At 47.9% G+C, this 22471-nt stretch overlaps 1 protein-coding gene across 4 annotated transcripts; it reads right to left on the reverse strand.

Annotated features, from left to right (window-relative positions):
• Positions 1 to 52: 52 nt before the first annotated feature.
• PHC1 (polyhomeotic homolog 1) lies at positions 53 to 21976 on the reverse strand. Of its 4 annotated transcripts, none has more exons than XM_082420168.1 (15): positions 21590 to 21976; positions 18637 to 18794; positions 17422 to 17532; positions 16535 to 16615; positions 15908 to 16057; positions 15016 to 15171; positions 8828 to 9317; positions 6672 to 7435; positions 6012 to 6159; positions 5561 to 5772; positions 4845 to 4959; positions 3578 to 3686; positions 3220 to 3370; positions 2490 to 2750; positions 53 to 1058 (listed from the first exon to the last, which is right to left on the reverse strand). In XM_082420168.1, the coding sequence occupies exons 2-15, from the start codon at positions 18748 to 18750 to the stop codon at positions 975 to 977; spliced, it is 2946 nt and encodes a 981-aa protein (XP_082276294.1). In that variant the 5' UTR covers positions 18751 to 18794; positions 21590 to 21976; the 3' UTR covers positions 53 to 974. The 4 variants fall into 4 exon arrangements, with proteins under 4 accessions (XP_082276294.1, XP_082276293.1, XP_082276292.1 ...); XM_082420167.1 differs by having other exon boundaries at positions 2519 to 2750; positions 15016 to 15147; positions 21590 to 21971; XM_082420166.1 differs by having other exon boundaries at positions 2519 to 2750; positions 21590 to 21971.
• Between the last annotated feature and the right edge of the window lie 495 nt (positions 21977 to 22471).

The raw sequence follows: 22471 nt of genomic DNA on the forward strand, positions 1-22471 counted from the left end.
TGTGAAAGAAGAGGGTAGATACAGTGGAATGATGGAGTAAGAGACAACTGAGACCAATTTTCATCCTTTTACTGAGGAGGAAAAAAAATATTTAATATTTTTGTTGTATAAGGTATAGCGCCTAAGGCAGGTACTTCTATTCCTGACCTCAGTCCCACGCGCTCCTGCTTTATAAAGCTATAGGACAGAGCAGAGTTGGAATGGAAAAGAAAGGTGGGGTAGGAGACAACAGATAAACTGGAAAGGAGCAGGGGGATGCGGAAAGAAAGACAACAGCCACATGTGTGCCCAAAACTTTTAGTCCCTGCAGCAAATCAGAATGATGCCAACCCAGCCTCTACCCTGGCTGGTGACCCTGCCGCGGATGCAGGAGAAAATATCCAGTACTAAGGGAGTGACAACAAAACTCTGGGCCACAGCTACAGTCAGACGATCCAGAGGGAAGAGGGAGTGCCAGATTTTGCTGCTTGTGTCACACAAGCTAGAAAACCCTAGCTCCCCCACTGCGGAGGCACACCTACATTCCACCCATTTCCTCGCCTCACCATACTGTACATTCCTCCTCTAGGAGAATTCTGACCCTGGCTAGACACTCCGCTCCGGGATAAGGCCGAGCAGTCCTAGTTCTCCAGACTGCCTCTGTTATAACGATTGGATTAGGGTAGGTGAGAATCGTAAAGATTTAAAAAGTAAAGTAGAACCCAGAGAAATGTCAAAGCTGCCACCATGTAGCACCAGCGACCAATTCTTGCACTTGTCTTCCCTGTCTCAGTAATCCCCTCTACAGAAGACATACATAATTGGAACAGCTCTGTCTTCCCTGTGAAGTCTCTGCTGGCACCAGGTTATAACCTGGACAGTGGGGAGTGTCTGCCTTAGGCTGGTTCGTGCAAGAGGGCCACCTTAGGTCTCCTTGAGGACGTTTATCTTGGCGCAGATCTTGAGGGCAGGGCCCAGCTTGATGTTCATGGCACTCATAAGATGTTCCTCTTTAAGTAATAAGAGGGCCTGTCCATCAATCTCCTGGGAACGAAACTCCTCTGCAATCTCTTGGCAGCCTAGAAGGAAATGGTGGGAATACGTATGAGAAACTACACGGTAGCACCAAAGTACTTGTCCTAAATTCAGTAATAACAGTGGCCTGAGATGGCAAGCTTTGGAAGCAAAATGAAATCAGAGCAACTGGCTGGTTATAAAAACAAAAAGAGCCAAGACAGGGAGGGACTTCCCTGGCGGCGCAGTGGTTAAGAATCCGCCTGCCAATGCAGGGGACGTGGGTTCGATCCCTGGTCCGGGAAGATCCCACGTGCCGCAAAGCAACTAAGCCCGTGTGCCACAACTACTGAGCCTGCAAGCCACAACCGCTGAGCCCACACGCTGCAACTGCTGAGGCCCACGCACCTAGAGCCCACGTGCCCAGAGCCCGTGCTCCACAATGAGAAGCCCGTGCACCGCAGTGAGGAGTGGCCCCCGCTCGCCACAGCTAGAGAAAACCCACACGCAGCAACGAAGACCCAACGCAGCCGAAGTATTAACTAATTTTTTTTAAGAAGGAGCCAAGATAAAGAACAACTAAGTTGTTCAACCAGAGCGATACCTTCATTCAGATAACCTGAGGAGGGCAAAGGGAGGGAGCAATATATATATGTTTTCTTAGACACTGGCAAGAAAATCAAAGTTAAGAGTCGTCATGACATCTTTAAGGGCCCAGAATTCAGGCAAAATACCAAGAAGGGTAGGATGGTTTTCCTGCTGGAGAAAACCATCCCTTTGTCAAGAATAGCTTATCTGCCAATGCAGGGGACACGGGTTCGAGCCCTGGTCCAGGAAGATCCCACGTGCCGCAGAGCAACTAAGCCTGTGCACCACAACTACTGAGCTCGCGCTCTAGAGCCCGCGAGCCACAACTACTGAAGCCCGCGCACCTAGAGCAGCCCATGCTCCGCAACAAGAGAAGCCACCGCAATGAGAAGCCCACGCACCGCAGCGAGGAGCGGCCCCCACTCGCCGCAACTAGAGAAAGCCCGTGCGCAGCAACGAAGACCCAACGCAGCCAAAAATAAATAAATTAATTAAATAAATAAATTTATTAAAAAAAAAAAAGAATAGCTTATAAACAATCCTGCCTTGAAGAGAGCAGGGCAACAATGGCCCATTATTTCCTAATCCCCTTCTCCACTGAGAGAAGTCTTTTATCCATGGTGGGTATCACAATCACACATAAAAAAATACTTTATCTAAAAATTATTAGTAAGAATCATAGATGAAAATCAACTGTTGCAAAATTACTGACATAGCAGAGGACAGTCAACCCAGGAAAACTGGGAAACCAGGCTGTGGACAAGTAACCGGAATAAATACCAACAAGAGTAGAGCCTTCGTCATACCATACTTAAGCCTCTCCTGCTTAAGTCCGTTACATTTCCAGTTACAAAAGCCCCTGTGGGATGGCCTAAAGAAAACTAGGAAAATGAAGCAATATAGGTGACCTGGGTTCTGGTGGACAGGCCCGCGATACCTTGTAGAGAAGCAATAAACTCATACACCTCCTCTACGCTCCAACGGCTAGGATTACTGGACAGGAACACAGGGTTGATGCCATGTAATTCTGGTGTAGGCGGAGCTGTATTGGGGTTCCCCAGGTCACGTTCTCCATGCCCCGCTCGCACGGATAAAGGCCCAGGAGATGTTGGAGAGAGTGCTTCATCGTAACTGGAATTATCTGAACCCCGGCTAGAGTCCTCTTGACCCTACAGAAAAAACCGCAAAACAGTGAGGTCACGAGTAACAGTGTCATGAGGTTTCCCTCTCCTCTCCCCAGCCACCCTGGGTTTGGATTACTATTGGGCACAGAGGAAAAACTAATCTTAGCACAAGTGAAATAATCTGTACTTCACGTGCAAATGCCCGAAGTCACCAGTCCGCTCTCGAGTGCCTTTCAAGTGTGAACTGTATCCCTCTCTCGGTTCTCCCGTTCTGCCAAGGACTGCCCTAGATTTTCCCTCCTCAAACACGGCATAAGGATTAACGGACAGGCAACCAGTAAGGTGAGAAGAGACAAAGAGGTCAGGATCTCTTGGAATCTGGAGTAAGGCAATCAACGCAAAACCGGAGTTCTGGTCTCATACTCTTTTTAGCTGGGCAAAGGAACTGCCCTGTGGGGAAGAGGGAGGAAAAAGGCCCATTTCTGAGGTAGTGCGCCCCGCACCGGCAGCTCACCCGGTGACGCTTGCCCTGGATCTTGGCACGGGCGATGTCGGAGGAGCTGCGGCGGGGTCCGCGCCGGCGAACGCGGGCATAGTTGGCTTCTTGAAACTCTTTCATCTTTTTCCTCTTCAGCCGGAATTGGTGGCTGCAGCTCACATTATACCTGTGGGTCAGGGCACGTACAGGAGGTCATGAGTGCTGCCAGAGAAGACCGCCTTGCTCCCCTGCACTAAATGTGAATTGGCATTTTAAGGGCCGATTTGGGGAAGGGAATGAAAGCAAAGGAGACGTTAACTACGAGCCTTGAGCAGATCCTAGGGAAGGGGTGTAAGGTTAGATGGAGATGGGTGAGGCGCGGTGCCTACAGTACCTCTTCGCGCAAGTCATGGAGCAGAATCTCTTGGAGCCGCGAAACTGCTCTGCAGGGGCGTACTTCCCACAGTACTCGCACTTCAGGAGGTTCGCCTTCTTATCTAGCTCTGAAAACAAGGCAGAGCGGGAGGGCTGCATCGGTTTCTGCTGCCACTCAGGCCCCCATCAGGCCCAGCGCTGGACTCTAATTACTCTCAGGGTTCCCCCCCCAAAGACCTACTCAACCTAATTGAGAATCCCTAAAACAGAGTTCAGGATCCAAAACCGTAAAGAACTGTCCCTCAAGAACATCACAGTCTTCCTAACCTTAAGCCAGACGATTTCCACTTTAAATGACTAATTTTATCCTGACTCATAATCTCAGATTTCAGACAAGACTGCATTTCTGAACAGGAGAGAGGAAAAGATTACTAATGCCTGGAAAGACATAAGACCTCTCTCCCACAGAAGTTTCCCAAAGCAGGGGGGGAAGTGTGAACAGGACTCCTTAACATGTATTACAGAATCTAGAATAAGGAGAACTGGAAATTAAGGTATAGCCTTTTTTTTTTTTTTTTTTTTTTTTTGGCCGCACCCTGCAACATGTAGGATCTTAGTTCCCCGACCAGGGATCAAACCCGTGCCCCCTGCAGTGGAAGCGTGGAGTCCTAACCACGGAACCGCCAGGGAATTCCCAGAAATAGCCTATTTTAGATCGTCTTTTGAAAAATATATCCTGGGCTTCCCTGGTGGCGCAGTGGTTGAGAGTCTGCCTGCCAGTGCAGGGGACATGGGTTCGAGCCCTGGTCTGGGAAGATACCACATGCCACGGAGCAACTGGGCCCGTGAGCCACAATTACTGAGGCTGCGGGTCTGGAGCCTGTGCTCCGCGACAAGAGGCCGTGATAGTGAGAGGCCCGCGCACCGCGATGAAGAGTGGCCCCCACTTGCCGCAACTAGAGAAAGCCCTCGCACAGAAACGAAGACCCAACACAGCCAAAAGTAAATAAATAAATTAATTAAAAAAAAAAAAAGAAAAATATATCCTTATAGTAAATAATTCAACAGATTACTCTAGCTTGATAAAATTCCCCTTAATTCTATCCTATGGAACAACTCTTGTGTGAGTCTACGTATTGTGTTATACGATGTGGTTTCTGGTTTCTCAGCGTGGATGGACTTCACGTAATTCCCACTTTAAACAGCTAATTCCTATTTTACACTAAGTCCTCAAACACATCTCCATCAGCCTCCTTCCCCAGATGGGTCTCTAAATAAATACTTACCAGTAGATGGGCTGTCCCCACCTAAGGCGCCAGCCGACTGATTCTCATTCAGCCCTGTCACGAGGCCAGTCTGCAGTGGCTTCTCAGACTCTTTCAGTAACTGAGAACAACCCACCTGTCCCAGAAAAAGGTTAGTTAAGTTAGCCTAATTCCTTTCTGCTTCCCTATAGCTTTCCCCACCATTTTTCACCACCATGTCTTTGCCCAGATTTCTGAGTTAATGACCAAGTCCGATGCAGAGAGAACCATTTTCAATATAGCAATCAAGAGCCTCTAACTGGCTTTTTTCAGATAAGCCATTGGAGAACAGGTTCCTACCTGGGCTCCCTATTTTGTCCTTTTCCTTCCTAAATTGCAGGGAACATACTAGGAGTCAAGATACTTATGTTCTAAGTCCTGGTTCTGCAACTCATGGTATCCAGAAAAGTCTCTTAACTTCTCTACCACAATTTTCTTCACTACAAAACAACCTAATTTGTCTATCTAAACATGACAGCTTTAGAGGTCACTTTTTTCCTTTTCTTCTCCTCTTCCCAATATTTTCACTTTCTAGTCTACATATTCTTTCTTCTCTTCACTTCCTTCTTTACAACTAACCATACAAACAACAGAATTGAACCATTCGCTAATAATTAAATAGTTCTGAGCCTTTTGCTTTCGTGGAGTTTGAAAAGACAACAACCCGACCAAGCCCCACCTTCTGGCCCTGCCCTCACCGGAAAAGGTTCTGCTCCTTCCTGGATAACGAAGCCTTCAATGATGTGGGTGAGAATCTGGGGCTTCACGATGGCCTGTGGGGGCTTGGAGTCACCCATCTGTCTGGACACCATGGCCAGCGTGGGAGGCGGTGCTGACGGGGCAGGAGCCAAGGCTACTACATCACTGCTCGGGGTACTAGCATTCACACTGGTCACTGGTTCAGCTTTGTCTGGAAAATAAACACAAGATTGAGGAACAGATAGGGGATGACCTAGCTGATCCATCTATGAGCCAAGTCAGCCTGATCTTCCACAGTAATACACGTTCCCTTTTGGTCATTCACCCTGGATTCCCTGTGTTTGGATCTACTCCACCAGGCCTACTGAGGCAGAGTGATCTTTCAGCTCACTCAGAACTTTCCTCTAATTTCTGTGTACTCCAGCAGCACTGCAGAAGTCAGTTACTCACCTCCAAGACCGCCCTTCTCCTCCATGGCCTTCGGGCTCTCTACTACCGGAGACGCCTTCGCAGGAAGCATTGAACTCAACGTGGAGATATCGTCTCTCTCCTCCTCTGACTCAGCCTTGCGTTTTACGGGCAATGTCTGGGGTTTGCCCTATACAGTGAAGAACAGGAAAGAAAAGATTTATGAATGAAGGACAATAAAGAAGCACAATTATTGCCATACTGTCAGAGAAAATTTTCTTAGTTCTAGATTCCCCAATTTGTATACTTCCCACAGTACAGTAAAATTTCTGGTCATTCCCAAGAAGTGTAACTTCTACATCAAGACAAAAAATACAACATTTTCTCCAGGTCCTCACATAGACCTGGAGACCCTGGGTTCATCAACAGCCCAACCACGAACTACTGTTTTTCTAAAAATCAATTTTGGTGGTTAAGGCTATATCTTGATATAACTTAGTACAGATCCCAAAACACAGAATTTCAGTGGCAAATTTAGGAGTATGAACTTCAGATATTATCTGCACTAATGTCTCTCTCTTACAAAAGAAGCAGTGATCAATACCAGTATCTTAACCTGCCTAACTCCTTATTCCCCTCCTAAATTAAGCTCAGGTCCTCTCAGGGACGATAGTGCCCTCAAAGCCATCAGGCGTCACTCACCGGCAGGTGCACAGACTGCATGTAGAAGGCAGCAGGGACCTGGGCCACAACAGGTGAGGAGGCGGTAGCCGCCCCCTTCACCACATGCGCCGTCCCCTGCACAGGAGCCAGGGTCATCCCCGAGGCCAACGCAGGCGGGCACTCCTGCAGCGCACCAGCGGGCTGGGATGAAGGCGGCGAGGAGGCCAAGTGGGCCTGGCCAGGCTGCACTGTGCCTGGCATCCCCCGGGAAGCAGGCACGGCAGCTGCCAGCTGGGCCAGCCCCAAAGCCTGGGCCTGGGCTGTACCTGGCTGTCGGGTGCCCACGACTTGCACGGGGATGTGGGGCGGAGGTTGCTGGGTGGCTGACATCTTAGCAGCCCCCAGCTGAGGAGGCTTGACAGGGGCCACAGGTGGCTTGGACTGGATGGGGACGGGGGGCTTGGGGGCTGGGTCAGGAGGGAGCGACAAGGGCGAAGACTGCAGCATGGGCTGGACAACCAGAGTCTGGGCTGGCTGCTGGGGCTGCGAAGGCGGGGCCTGCTGGGCGGGGGGGCCCTGAGGGGGCGGGGGGGCAGGGAGGGGCGCGGCCTGCTGCTGCTGCTGCTGCTGCTGCTGGGCCAGCTGGAGGTGGGTGGCCGTGTGCAGCAGCTGCGCCTGGCGGTGCGGGAACTGCTGCTGGTGGTGGATGGCGATCTGCTGCTGGATCACCACCTGCTTCTGCTGCAGGTGGATCTGCTGCTGCTGCTGGATCAGGGAGTGGGGCTGGATCTGCGTGTAGGTGGCTGCGGGGACAGCCCGAAGCGACAGAGAGGGAGGGGGGCAGAAAATCAGCGGCAGCACCAGGAATGGGAAGCCAGAGCACCCTTCCGAGGCGGACCCAGACAGTGAATGGAAGGCGAGCCTGGAGGGGCCCGGGCGGCTGCTTGGCTCACACCCTTTGCTCCGGGTCTGCCGTTACCAGCTACCTCCAGCCTTCAAGGTTTCCGCGACAGACCACTCTTGCTCGAGCAGTTAACGGTCCTCGGTAATTTCTTGCATTTATCTAACTTTTATTTTTTTGCTTTACTTAAATCCTGTTACTTTGCACTCAGCAAGGACAACGGCGGGCCCCATCCTCTCCATGATTAGACTCAGCTCCTCAAGCACTGAGGCCATGTTTCATTCATTTTTACATCCCTGGAACCCAGCCCAGGGCCTGACACATGAGAAACACTTAGCGGTCACTGAAAGAATAAACGTCCACAGAGGTAAGGATACCAACATCTTCCCGTGAATGCCTCGGTCTCCAAGATTTATCAGTTTGGGTCACCGCCTATGAGAACAAGTCTTACGAGTCAGCAGCTGCGAGCTCGGGCTTTACCCAGTTTTCTCCACTGTAAACTGGAGTTGGGATCTCCCCACTCCATACTCTACCAGAGTGTCCAGAGGATATATGTGAAATGAAAGCACTTCGGTAACAGAAGTGCTACAGTGTGTAAATACTAGGTATTAAACTGATAATTGACTGTTACATTTTGTGAGTACATTATTCAAATATAGCAACAACTAAAGAACTAGAAACAAGGAAGGCAAAAATAAACATTACCAAGTAAGGTGCACACATCTAACTCTATACACAGCCTGAGAGCAAGAACTATTTTGGGTTATTATTATTATTTATTCTTTTTTATCCTCATCATTGATACAGACGATCACAAGTTGACTGTATTAAACCATGGCTCTATTTGCTCATCCTAAGTGCTCTAAGGCACCTATACAGTCTCTACTCTACACTGGGCCAACTAACCAGCATTAAACGCATCCCTTATGCTAAACTGTAAGCTCCGTGAGCAGGAGTCTGTTTTCCAAAGATGTGTCCCAGCACCTCCTAGAACACAGTAGGCAACTCAAAAGGAACCAAGTGAATGAATGGGTAGGGTGAGTAAACTGAAGAACTCAGGACCTAAGAAAGAGAGGACAAGGCAACTTGTAAACTGACTGCTGCCTGGTGGAAACAGACAAGATCCATCTCTGTTACCTGTCGTCCTGTCTCCCTGGATCAAGGCTGATGTGATTCTCTTTCCTTCCACTAGTCCAGGACCAACACAAGCAGGAAAAAAGGCAAAGATATGTACTCTGACGATTTCAAAACAAGTGCCGAGAGAACAATGACGTTATGAGAGGTGACAGCTTACCTGAGCTAATAAGGGTCTGGCTGGGAGCAGGTGTGGCTGTCCGTGTCAGGTTCATGCCCACGCTCTGCTGACCAGTCCCATCTGCTTCTGCCTTCTTGGCCGCTGCACTTTCTGCTTCTGTCTGGCTGCCCTGACTCACAGTCACTGCCTGGGCCGCAGGCAAGGGCTGCACCACTCCTGTGCCCTTCCTGGGACAGCTCCCACCACCACCCATTCCTGAGGAAGGCAACTGACCCAAGCCCCCAGGTGCCTGGCCACCTGGACCCATGGACCCTGGGATGCTATTCCCACTGCCTCCACCAGCTTGACTAAGGTTGAGGGACTGGCCTGAGGTCCCAGAGGAAGCCTGAGCCACAGCGAGGGCCTGGCTAGAGGCCTGGGAGAGGCTGGAGACAGGGGAGGCTCCAGGAGGAATGGCCTTCTGAGCGGAGCCTTGCATTTGGGGTCCTTGGGCTGAGGCCTGTTGGTTCCTGACTGCCAAGTTCTGCACCTGAAAGATAAGAAGTAAAAGACAGACTGAGAAAAGGGGAACAGGGGGCACTCAGGTCAAAGATTTGTGACTGATTCCGAAGCAGTGACGACAGCTACAGATATTCCACAGCCCCCCTCAACTCGTACCCCCTCCTGTACAAATGTACACAGTGAAGGCCTTCCCAGGGAGGGACTCAAGTCATATTTGATTTTTCAGTCTCCTTCACTCACTATCAAATCCATCATCTAGTTTGGTTATTTTATTCCTTCAAAATGTCTCCGATTTTCCCCTTCCTCTCCATTCATTCATTCAACATCTACAAAACATCTACTATGCTTCAGGTACCACACTGGATACTGGGAATGCAGAGATGAAAGACACGAGCCCCTGCTTTTAATGAGTACTTTCTACTAAAAAAGACAAGAAAACCAAATTACACTATGCACAGATAGGCACACAGTGCTACACGAGCACAGAGAGGAGATTAACTCAGACTAGGGAGATTAGCGAAGACGGCCTAAAACAGGTGATGTCTGAGCTGAGAACCAACAGGTAATAGTGAAGGCAGGGGTTTGAAGACATAGGTGACAACACTGCAAGACCACTGAGCCAAGAAAGAGCACAGCATTTTTGGAAATGCTAAATATTTCATTATGTTTGGGGTGAATTAGAGGAAATGGCAAGAAATGAAGCTAGGAAGGTAGGCTGAGGCTAGAAAGAGGCCAGATCTCCAAGGGCCTGGTGTGTTAAAAGAAAGAGAGCCTCAACTTTACTTTGGAAACAAAGTTTCTCCATCTTCTTCATTGTTATATTCCCAGCACCTAGCACAGTGCCTGACAGAGAGTAAGTGCTCCAAGGTATGAATGGAGAGAAGGAACGATGAGCACTTAATGCATTACAGGAAGCCACTGAATATGCGTCAGAATCATCATGGTCAAATCTATAGTTGAAACCATTCTTTCAAACACTGCTGATGAAAGTATAAATCAGTACAACCACTTTGGAAAACAGTTTGGCATCATATCCCAAAGGTGAATATTCACACACCCTCTAATAACCCAGGAATCCCATAAGAGAAATGCTCGCTGTATACAATGGGTGGCTTGTGTAAGAATGGTCACAGCTGCACTAGTCATAATAATAAAAACCTGGAAACCAACCGAATGGCCATAATCAGAAGAGAAGATGAATGAAGATGTGTAGTATATTTACACACTGGAATATTACATAGAAATCAAAATGAATAAAGTACAATGACATACAACAATACAGATGGATTTTGACAGTAAGCTATTAAGAAATCATTCCCAAAAAGACTGTAGACAACACAAGTACAACACAAGTACCTTATAAATTTAAATATAAATTATACATATATGTGTGTGTATACATATATGTGTGTGTGTATATATATATATAAATGATATAGTATCTGGAATTTGCTTCTAAGTAATCCACAGGTGAAGGGAAGGGGTCTGGAGAGACTGGCCACATGTTTATAAATGCTGAAGCTGGATGGTTAAGTACATGGAGGTTCATATTTCTTTATATTTTTGTTTATGTCTGAAATGTTCCATAATAAAAGTACATTTTAGAAATATACATAAAGGCAGTAAAACTATATAAAAAGGGACACAGGGAAGGATGAACCTAGGAATCATGGGTAAGGGGAGGCAGTGGATGGAACTGGGGATGGCTTATTGCATGATTAAAACTTACTGAGTAAATATTTTTAAAAAGTGGACCATTAATGGACCATTGATGAGAGGAGGCCGTGAGCCAAGGATTATGATTTATCACATTCTGTATACCGGAGGTACAATTAAAAATAACGTTAGTGACAACATATATCTTCTTATTAAAAAACTTATTCTGATAGTAATGTGGGGGAGGATTAGAAGTAGATATGACTGAAGTCAAGAGACCAGTTAGGAAACTAGTACAGTAATTCAGGTGAAAAACAAAAAGAACCCGAATTCAGACAACAGTAATAAAGAAAAAGAGGTAATAGCTTTTGAGAGAGATTTACAAGAATCATCAGGATTGGGTGCTGGGGCGCTTATATACTACCTGGCAATTATATTGTTTTTTTCTAATCAGCTTTCTTTCCATAATGGCTATTTAAAACTTTCCTCCTCTCCTTGTACCTCAGAACCACTTCCTCTTTCCCCTGTCACTGTTCACTCCAGCAGAGACAATAAAACCACTAGATGTGAAGACGCTTCAGCAGTTCCACCAAACCTGCCCCTGCACCTGCTCCCATCACTTGCCACCCCCTCTCCTCCTCTCCTTCCTCCTACCAAAGGGCCGTCCTTCTCCAGGCTAAGGATCCCATCCCCTCCTCCTTCTCGATTCTTTCCTTCTCTTCAGTCTCTCCTCTACCGGCTCCCTCCCGTCACCAAGCCTGAACCCCATTCCCGACCCCAGCTTCACCCTCCTCTCCTACTCCTGCTCATCTCTTCATAATTGTTTACAATCACCGCACCGATTCCCACCACCCAGTCACTCCTCAAGTCACACTGCTCCTCTGGCTTCAGCCCCCGACTTGCCTGGAAGGGCTCTCCACCCACAGACCTAAGTCCAGCTCTCCCGCCCTCTCCACTGCACTGGACAGAGGACACCCTCCACTTTCGTAACATTCGGCGCCCTTGTCTTCGTGACACTGCACAATCCAGATCTTGTCTCTGTCACTCTCGCCTATTCCCCTCTGCCAGCCCACCACCCTCTACTCCACCTGGGGCTGCTCCATTTTCTAAGGGCTCGTTCTAAACCTCGGGGCTCCAGCCTGAAGGCTTTTCTCTTCTCAATCCGTACCAGCTCCCCAAGCGATTTCCGGTGCTTGACTTCTCTTATCATCTCCATGCACACTACTCCTGTCTGTTCATCTCCAACTCAGTCAGACCTCTCCTCTGAGCTGGGCACTGTGTACATCACACTGCTGACCCAATACCTCCTCGTGGGCGGCTCACAAGCACTTCTAGGTCAGCACATCCTAAAGTGAACTTCACCCTGAGTCCACTTCCCCAGCGTTTTTCATCGCATTCACAGCACTCCTGGCCCCTCACGGCCGTGTCAGATCCCAGCTCTGGCACCTCCCCCCATCCCCCATGCACTGGGTCAGGCCTCCCTTTCCAATGGTCTTCTAAGTTTTTCTCCAATCTACTCATTTCTGTCCATCTACATTGCTACCACCTAATCCAAACACCATCTTTCCCCTAAACTCTTATAACACTGTTTTTCTCCCTATATTCACACTCACACCATTTCCATTTATTCTCCAGAGGAGCCAACATAGTCCTTAAAATAAAAAAAAATTTTTTTTAAACCCTCAAGTCTCCAAATCACTGCCGTTTCCCACTGGCCTTCACATAGAGCCCCAAATCCTAAACACAGTCCCCAAGGCCCTGCAAGATTAGTTTCTCCCACCTCCCCAGTGCCATCTCCATCCCCCAGCGCCAGGCTCCAGGAACACGGGTCTTCTTTTAGTGCCTCAAATATACAAAGTCTCTTCCCTCCTCAGGTCTCTGGACATGGGGGGGACCCTGCCTTCACTCTCATTCCACGTCTTCCCCTGACTAACTTCTACAGGCCATCTCCTCGGGAAGGCCTTCTTGACTTCCACCCCCATCCCAAGGCTAAATTAAGTCCCTTTCTATGTTTTCAGAGCACTCTGTACTTTTTTTTTTTTAATAAATTTATTTATTTATTTATTTATTTATTTATTTTTGGCTGAGTTGGGTCTTCATTGCCGTGCGCGGGCTTTCTCTAGTTGCGGCAAGCGGGGGCTACTCTTCGTTGTGGTACGAGGGCTTCTCATTGTGGTGGCTTCTCTTGTTGCGGAGCACAGGCTCTAGGCAGGCGGGCTTCAGTAGTTGCAGCACATGGGCTCAGTAGTTGTGGCTCACGGGCTCTAGAGCGCAGGCTCAGTAGTTGTGGCGCACGGGCTTAGTTGCTCCGCGGCATGTGGGATCTTCAAGGACCAGAGCTGCAACCCGTGTCCCCTGCATTGGCAGGCGGATTCTTAACCACTGCACCACCAGGGAAGTCCCAGCACTCTGTACTTTCTAATGAAGCAATTATTAAACTATTCAGGTGATTATCTGTTCAATGTGCTTTGATGATGTGTCATCTCCATCAGTCCAGTGATCATGACCTTGGACATTCAAGGCCAAGGAATGTCTGATATCTGATCATAACGAGGGCTAAACTCGTAAACCCTCACTATGCTGTTTCCAGGCACTGTTCAAACGCTTACACACATCAACTCCCTTGGTCCTCACAACACACTCTGAGGTAGGTATTTTATAACTATTTAATAGATGAAGAAATTGTGGCCAAAAATGTTAGGCCATTTGCAGGGGTCACACTAAGTCATGGAGTTGGAATCTGACCCAAACATCAGATTCCCACTTTCAACCACTACTCTGTCCCTCCACACACTGACACACAAATATCTGATGAATAAATAGATGGATAAATGAAAGAATTGCTATGGAAGCAGGCTCCACCTCACCCTCTGATTCCACGGCTATCACTGTAGTCTAAACCAAAGGCCTTACCTTGTAACTAAATGACCTCAACAGTTTCTTAGCAGGTTCTCTCATTTCTCTTTCTTCTCCAGGCACGTGTTCCCAAATGATTCTTTCTCAAGGAGTTTCCTGACCCTATCAATCTGCTGTTCAAGCCAGCAGTGCCACTGCTACCTGTGAAGTTACCTGGCTTTCAGACTTCTCCCTAACAACGACCTTTCCAGCCACAGGCCTGCTGTCTCCACTTTATTCACTCATCCCCAAATCACGGTCACGTACATGAGATAGGCCTTTACACACACTGTTCTCTCTCCAGTGTTCTTCTTACTCCAAATCAAATCCTACCCGTCCTTTAAGGATCTGCTCATGTTCCTAAAAGTCACTGAAAAGAAATGCAGGCAACTCTTCCCTAAACTCCTGCATCAAAGTTGGTACTGTTTACTTTTGCACTTCTTTCTTCTCTAAGCTCTTTGAAGATTTGACTCATTTTTCAATCCCCCAGTTTCTAGTATATACCTGAGCACATCAACAGAAAGAGCTCAGTATTTACTTGCTGACTGATAAACTAAAAGAATGAAACGAGTACTATAAGATCCCAGTTTATATCCCACCCATAAGAAGCTAAAGCATTCAGGCTCTATATATATGTATACACACACACACACACACACATATTGCAGATAAGGCATGGGAAGCACTGGTGAGGAAGACTTTACTGGGAACACAGTGAGCAGAAACAGACTGCTGAAGGTTGAGACCTACAGTAACTCATAAAGACAAGGAATCAAGTGTTCTGCCAGCAACTCAGCCAGGTCAGCGTCACGTGTGTCTAACTAGAATTCCCTCAACCATCCCTTACCTTACAGAGACAGTACTGCAAGAAGAGAGAACTAAGACTTCCTGAATAAAACTGAGCCATGGAGGGCTAAAAGAAGGGTAAGGACATCTGTCCTGTATTAAGAATAAGGCTTCCCACATCCACAGGGCTGTTTTCAGTCAAGTCTACTTCCCTTCCTAACTCAAAGAACTAAAAAGGTATAAGGTATTCAAGTTCTACAGAAATTTTTTTAAAAAAGGATTCTGAAAAGTGGTAAAGTGGTAATGGGGTGGAAGGGTGGGCCCTGGTCCGAGGCCATTCCCTTCGCCCTCCCCAGTGTCCGTCCACAGGTCATGTGGTTGCCACTGACCTGATCGGCATCTGTGTGAACTCCCGGAGACTGGGCAGATGGCGCCTCCTGCTGGACCGCGGCCACCGCCCCGTTAGGCATCAGGATGAGCTGGGAGGCTAGAGGCACATTCCGGCCCAGGGTCCGGTTTACCTGCAATAGGTTTCCCAGCTGTGGCTGGCAAGGAGAGGAGGAAGAGGAAGAGCAGAGGAAAGAGAACAAGAGGAAAAGAAGAGAGACAGAAGAAACGGAAGGGAAGGACCACAAGACAAAATGAACAGAAGATACGAAACAGCTAAGCCCTGCCCCTTTCCACACCAACCCAGGAGACCCTCATTCTCCACATGCGATGAATCATCCGAAGAAAACCTAGAATGTGTATAAAACTATACACTGATAACAAAGAATCAAACATCAAAGAGGTTGAGACAATGAGGATTCCGGAGCAAGTGTTTATATATAGTAAGTAGACAGGCCAAGAGATAACACTTAGGATTCGTGTACTTGAGTCATAGGTTTAAAGATTAGGCTATTATCTGACGCAAATTTCTCAAATACTAAGGTGAACATCTTCTAACTTAGGATCTCAATAATCTGCAGGCTACCTGTAAACACTAAGCATCACTTCTAGAGGTTAAGTAAGGCATAGGAAGTAGATCAGCTTGTCTTAAAACATCTGGGTAACCATGATTAAATAAAACAGCTTTCACTCTGGGCATTCCCTGGTGGTCCAGTGGTTAGGACTCGGCGTTTTCACTACTGCGGGCCCCGGTTCAATCCCTAGTCGGGGAGCTAACATCCCAAAAGCTGTGTGGTACAGCCAAAAAAAAAAAAAAAAAAAAAATAGCTTTCATTCAGTAAGTCACAGGACATTTATGCCCCTGGGGCAATAGGGGCTGTGGCTTTGGCTTACCCGTAGATACATCTGGGCCTGGGACTGGTTGAGGGGTGGGGAGGTGGTGTTCCCCAGAAGCACAGATTGGGTCAAAGTGGTAGCACTGGGAGAGCTCACACTCTGGGATCGGCTGATGAGCTGGGCGGCTGACGTGGTGGCCAGATTGATCTGTGTGGTACAGAAAGGAACCAGGACTCAGGACTGGGGAGATGTAAAAGGAAATATACACGACTGACAAATTCAGAGTGACGCGGTCAAGAACAGAGTATCCCACTTTCATAGAGTCAGGAGGAAATGAATAATACCTTGCTATCCATTACTGTCATCCCAGCTACTGGAGGGTATCACCAAACCAGTCCCTAACCACCAGCGTAACAGTTGAGAAGGCAAAGGGACGAAACGGAACCGATCTTACTTCTCATTCAAGGCTTTGCTACCGCCTACGCAGGACTTTCCTCCTCCTTTCTTAGACCTCCTCGTTAAGACTCCTATATAGATCCAAGCTGGTTACTTTCCATTTTACTAATATTCTCTACAGAAGGGCAGTAAATACCGTGGATGGCTCAATAAACACTCTCAGATCAGCAGCACAAAGTAGTTTAACCCGGAGAGGAAAGCCCCTCGGAGGGGAGGAGCAGTACTCACGGAGGCCTGGGTGGTGGTGCTCTGCTGCTGGGCGCTGCTGGTGTTGGGGGAGCTGGCCTGCCGACTGGCAGCAATCGTGGCCTGTTAGAGGGGAAAGAAGACAAGAAAGAGCAGAGACAATGAAGGAAAAGGCTCTGAACCTGCCAGTAATAGATCACAGGCACAAAATATAATAGAGATTTCAGGTAAGAATTGAGAGCCTCTACTATGGAGCGAGGACGAGTGTCTTCACAATCCCAATTACCCTCATGTTGTCACATATGCTAACCCAATAACTCCCACAGGACCCGCCCGGGGCAGGCAGGCAACCCGTTCTCTTCCTCCCACTTTCTTTTAGCTGCAAGAAACTTTGGTCAGGTCACGTCATGAGTCACTGCTAAGTCCAGCCCAGTGCTGCCCCATCAATACAAATAGAATACGAGCCACATATATCATCTAGTAGGAACATTTCTCAAAAAGTGAAAAGAAACAGGAGAAGTAAACTTTAATAATTTACTTTATTCAAGCTGATCTATCTCATTTCAACATGTAACCAACATAAACAAACTACTGAAATTTTTTTTCATACTAAGTTTCTGAAATCCAAAATCTTTTCACACACCTCCATTTGCACTAGCCGTATTTTAAGTGTTCAATAGCTACCTGTGGCTAACGGCTACCATACTGGACGGTACAGGTCTAGCACAAAGCCCTGTTACCTCTAAAAGGTAGTTTCCCCACAGTTCTTACTGCGAGCCCAGACACTAAGGTCCCTTCATCCTCCTACAGGAGGACAGGAGGCAGAGGAGACTGCTTCCAGCCTGGCTCAGCGGAGGGTGTAGCGTGCCCCGACCCACCTGTAGTGCCTGTTCCCTCCCTCCTGGGCCAGCTAGCTGCTGACCTCTCACCTGCTGGACGGCAGCCAGGCTATGCAGCTGGGCATTGCTGAGCTGCTGCTGGAGCATGAACTGGTGGAAATACTGAGCCGCGTTGGGCTGACGCTGCAGTGCCTGCAGAGCCTAGGAAGAAAGAGCGGGGATCAATCCACTTAGAATGAATCACTCCTGGGACTTGCCTGGCGGTCCAGTGGTTAAGACTCCGTGCTCCCAATGCAGGGGGCACGGGTTCGATCCCTGGTCAGGGAACTAAGACCCCGCATGCCGCACGGCGTGGCCAGGAAAAAAGAAGACTCACTCCTAACTCCTATTCTATGGAAATCACTGTGATCCTCTAAAAGGGACATACGGGAAGGAGGGAAACAAAGGAAGACGGGTATCTGGTTAAATTGTCAACATCTGCTTCGTCCATTTTTATATTAGAACCAGTAAGTCCTTAAAAAGTAGACAAGCAGTTAATTCTGCTGTGCTCTATTCTTGAAAAGTAAAGCAGTGTAACTCACATGAACTCTTATTTCCCAAAACGGAATCTGGAAATATACGATATAACAAAGAATTAGGACTAAACTGGTTTGAAAATAAATGGGATGTTGATTAATGTAAAGAGAAGAAGAAAATAAAAGACCATATTCTAGGGATACAATAAAGGTGACAGAATCCTAAGGGGTTGGATATGATGAAAAATAGAGTAAATGGTGACTTATGAAAGACTGTATCAGGTAAAATTTTCAAGTAAGTGGCATTTTCAAACATCTACAGCATAATACTAATGGGTGTTTATCGAGATGATACTGGTAATTCAGTTTTAACATTAACTTCAGGATATTACTGTACTTTTTTTCATAATTAGAACCAGTCTTAGGATGTGCATAGTTATTCTAGTAGCTAAAATATTTTAAGTAAAAGTTCTTAACTTCCATTGCTCAGGGTGATTTTCAAGAAAGACCAAAAATTAAAAACCTGACAATCCATGAAGAGAAATGGTTAGTTAGAATCTAGCAACATGAACTGAATGGTATAAAAACCTTAAAGACTGAATCTCATTCTGCCTGCTTGCTCAAACTGCTGTGAACTCCTAAGATTCTCAGAACTGGAAGGGACCTTAGTTGTCACCTAATCCAACTGCCCCCGTTTGCTGGAAAGGAACCAAGGGCAATTATCTTCCTGCATCCTTGCCCGCCCCAAGCCAGTGCTCACAGATCACAGCCCCTCAGAGCTGAGCCTCACCTGGACCGCTTGCCGTTCATACAGCGACATCTGAGCTATCTGGGGCCGCGAGCTGCCCCCAGAGCCGGAACTCCCATTGGTGGAGTTGGAGTTCTGCTCACTCTCAGTCTCCATGACAGAGGTCCAGGGTGCCCAAGGCTGGCGCTCTGACTCAAGACCTAGATGGAAGCAGCAAAGGATTAAAATTTACACCTGATCTCAAACTACCATTTCCTGTTATTATTCAAGTTTTCTAAGAACCTTCCTCTTCTTCCATAAACCATGATTTCTCCGGTTTAATAACTACCAAATCTTCAATATACTCTTATAACCATAACTTCCCCACACCATCTTCTGAAGCTAAGCAGTGTCTCAAAATAAACAACTTTTACATATTCCCTCATGCCATTAAATATAAAATGGCCAGAATGTAAGACGGTTCCTCATAATAGTAAGGCCACCTTATATCCCCATAACACTTTTAAATAGTTTAAAATCGTCCCATTTAAAATTTACTGTTATCTCATCTCTCTCCGCATGTGCAACACCATTATCAGCGTCATCTTATTAACAATGGTCACCGTTTACTGAGAAGCCACTAGGTGCCTCCTCTCACTGGGCTAGGCTCTTCACCTCCATTATCTCTCAGTGCTTTACAGGAAATATAATTATCCCCACTTTACAACTGTGGAAATGAGGTTTTCTGAAGTTAAACTTGTCCCAGTTAAGTATCAAACCTTTACTCTAGGACATGCTTCTTCAAACCAAAAACAATCTATGATTAAGGCAGTGTCACTCACTTTGAGTACTCATTGTCATTATTTTATGGAGGAGGGGCTTAAGATACAGATATCAATATATTGAATGCATCATAGAAAGTCATAAAACTAGGAGACAGAAGAACTAGCCTACAGCCCATATCGCCCGAAGAGCTGTCTGGTTCCCACTCAGGCTACTAGTAACACCTTGGACATGTCACTTTCCCTTCTTATAACCTCAGTTTCCCTGTTTGCAAGGAAGGCTTCACAAATAAGTATAATACATCATTTTACCAAATGACTTACAGGTATTAAACATAGTAAAGACAACAATGAAGATCTTCAAGAAAATAAGATTCAACTTTTGAGTCCACAAGTAGTCAGAATTTACCCTCTGGGGTCTACACTAAAATTTGCAAAAAGACATGAAAACATTGCTAAGAACCAAGCAAAGAGACAGATGAGAAGTAGGAAGAAACATGCCTTCGAAGCAGCACTAAATGACAATAAGGTTTTTTTGTTCATTCTTTTTTTTCCCCCTCTTCTGTTAAACCTAAATACTATATTGTCTACTTTTGAGGCGTGGAGCCACTATAAATATCGGGTCAGCACAGCACAATTTGGTTTTGGAATGTAAACATCAAACCAGAATTTCTGCTAAGGGGTGTCGACAGTTTTATTAGGGTGGATCTATTTTAATGACTGCATTCAAAACAAAGTAAATAAAATCAAAACGCTTGGGCTTGGAAATAAAGTTGGGGAGATTTTTTTATGATTCCATTCCCAGTATCATCTGATTGCATCGTTATCCCCCCCAAGAATTCAGTTGCACAGGAATAGCAAATGTTATTGCAAACGTGGATATAACCCAAGAAGTACACAGGAGAAATCATACTGGCTTCAAGTCTAGTCTATCTTCTCCCCACATCTTTTGCCAAAATATTAAAGCACTAAACATACAGACCCATGAATCCTCATTATCAGCATGTGAAGAAAAAAAGGGGGTAAGGGTTAGAGGCAGCACGGCATAGCTATATAGATCACCGGACTTAGTTCACTGGACCCAAAGACAGGAGGAGACCCCTTTACTAGCTGGGGGGGGACATTAATTCCCTTCATGGGTGAAAATGCTAATAAAACGTATGGTCCCTCATCTCCCCCCAAAATGGAAGTCTTATTAATTTTTCAGAGTGAGAAACAGAAAAGAGGTGGAAAGGGACCAGCTTAAAGTTTTTAATAAAATCAGGAGAAACTGTCATCAAAACCAGGATTCCTGGATCCCAGGCACATAAATCTATTCATCAGTGATCAGTGTTGGGACTGTAAAATTAAATACAGAAAGCGAAGATAACAAAAAGTTTGGGAAGCACAGTGAATTTAAATTTTCAGAATTTAACTGGAAGAGAAAGAGAAGCTGACCCATAGAGGTCCCCAAAGTAACTAAACCACGGTCATCCTGAAAGGCAGCATTGGGGTGTGTGTGGTTGGGTTGGAGCAGACCTTTGGCACGGAGCTGGAAGAGGATATTGAAGTGGACCCGGTACTGGGCCTACCGAGCCAAGAGTTGGAGGAAATCAATTTCCCCAAGCACGAAACTGTCTCGTAGGAAGGATGGGGCATAGGAAGGGGGGCGGGAGGAGGGGGCTGGTTCGGGGAAGGCTGTGCCAAAGAAATGGAAGCCATGTGAAGAAGAGGGAGAGGAGACGCCCCAGGGGTCCCTGTTGTACCTAGAACCTGGATGAGAACGACGTTCGCAAGAGGGATCAATCACACCGCGGGAGGGGGGTCGACTGAGCGGTGCCAGCAGTGAACCGACCCAAGTGAGCGGAGAAATGTGCTTACTGATAGCGGGGAGACAGAAGTCGAGGAACTGGAGGCTGAGGAACCCAGCGGACCAGAAAAAGCAGGGAGATAACTAGACAGCATGCCTGGATGGGAAAGCCAAAGTCAGAGACGGGAAAATGAATGAGAGAATGAGCGGTCAGAAGCAACTCGGGTGACGGACGGACAGCAGTGAGCACAGAGAAATGAACACAAGAGCGAGAGGCTGGACAGGCAGAGGGAAGGACCGCAGAGCGAGCGCCAGAGGTAGGCAGGGAAAGACGCCGGGGGAGGTACCTGGGGCGTTCCACAGCCCGAGGTGGCGGAAGAAACATCCCCGCGCAGCCAAGCCCCCGGAGGTCCTGCCCCTGCCCGGCCCGCGGCCGCCCGCTTACCTCCGCGCCTGGCTCTGCACCCGAGTGCTCTCGGGGGGGCGTCCACCTCACGTGCCGGGGTCCCCCGGCGCCGGGCTGGGCGGGGGGCTCGCTCGGCCTCCGCGGCGGGCTCCCCTCGCCTCCTCCCCTTCCTGGAGGGGCGGGGGCGCCGAGAGCGGGGTGGGAGGCGCCCGGCGCGGCCGCGGCTCCCCGCCCCTCCCGCCGCTCCGGGTGCGGGCCGGCCGCGGCTCCGCCAGGCCTCCGGGGCTCGCTCGGGGCCTGTCACTTCCTGCCGGGCCGAGAGGGTGGGGGCTGCAGGCCGGGGGCTGCGGGCCGGGCTGGAGGAGGGGGCTGGCGGGGAGGTGCTTCCGGGGCAGCCGGACCCCTCCCCCGTCCCTCCCCCTCCCCTCGGCGCCCTCCCCCCTCCCTCCCGCGAGTCCCTCGTTTCCTGCTGGCGCCCGTTGCCATGACGACGCTGCTGCCGGGCCTCCGCGCTTAGGCCCCGGGGTTTTTTGTGTTTTTTTTCCCCTCTCTCGCTCTTTCTCCTCTTTTTTCCCCTTCTTTCTTTCCGAGTTCTGCTCGCCGGTGGGAGGGACGAAACGGAGAAAGTGCTGGCCTCTAGCGGGGAACTCACCTCTCACAGAGAAGGAGAGGGAGATGGGAGAAGGGAGGGAAGTGACGTGGAAAAGGGGAAAAAAGAAGGTATTTTTCTGGAGCTTCTGGGAATAAGGGATAGAAAGAAAGGATCAAAGAGACCAACAGGCTGAGCGGGAGAAAACCAAGCAGCGACCCTAGAGAAACGGCAGACGGGGAAAGGAAATAAAGCCGAGGAAAGGAGAGAAAAGGACAGAAAAAGATTGAGGAAAAGGAGAGAGAATGTTGTTTGTTTCATTCCTCATCCCT

The sequence above is a fragment of the Balaenoptera physalus genome (genome assembly GCF_965194825.1).
Source record: "Balaenoptera physalus genome assembly, chromosome: 13".
Classification (NCBI taxonomy): Eukaryota; Metazoa; Chordata; class Mammalia; order Artiodactyla; family Balaenopteridae; genus Balaenoptera; species Balaenoptera physalus.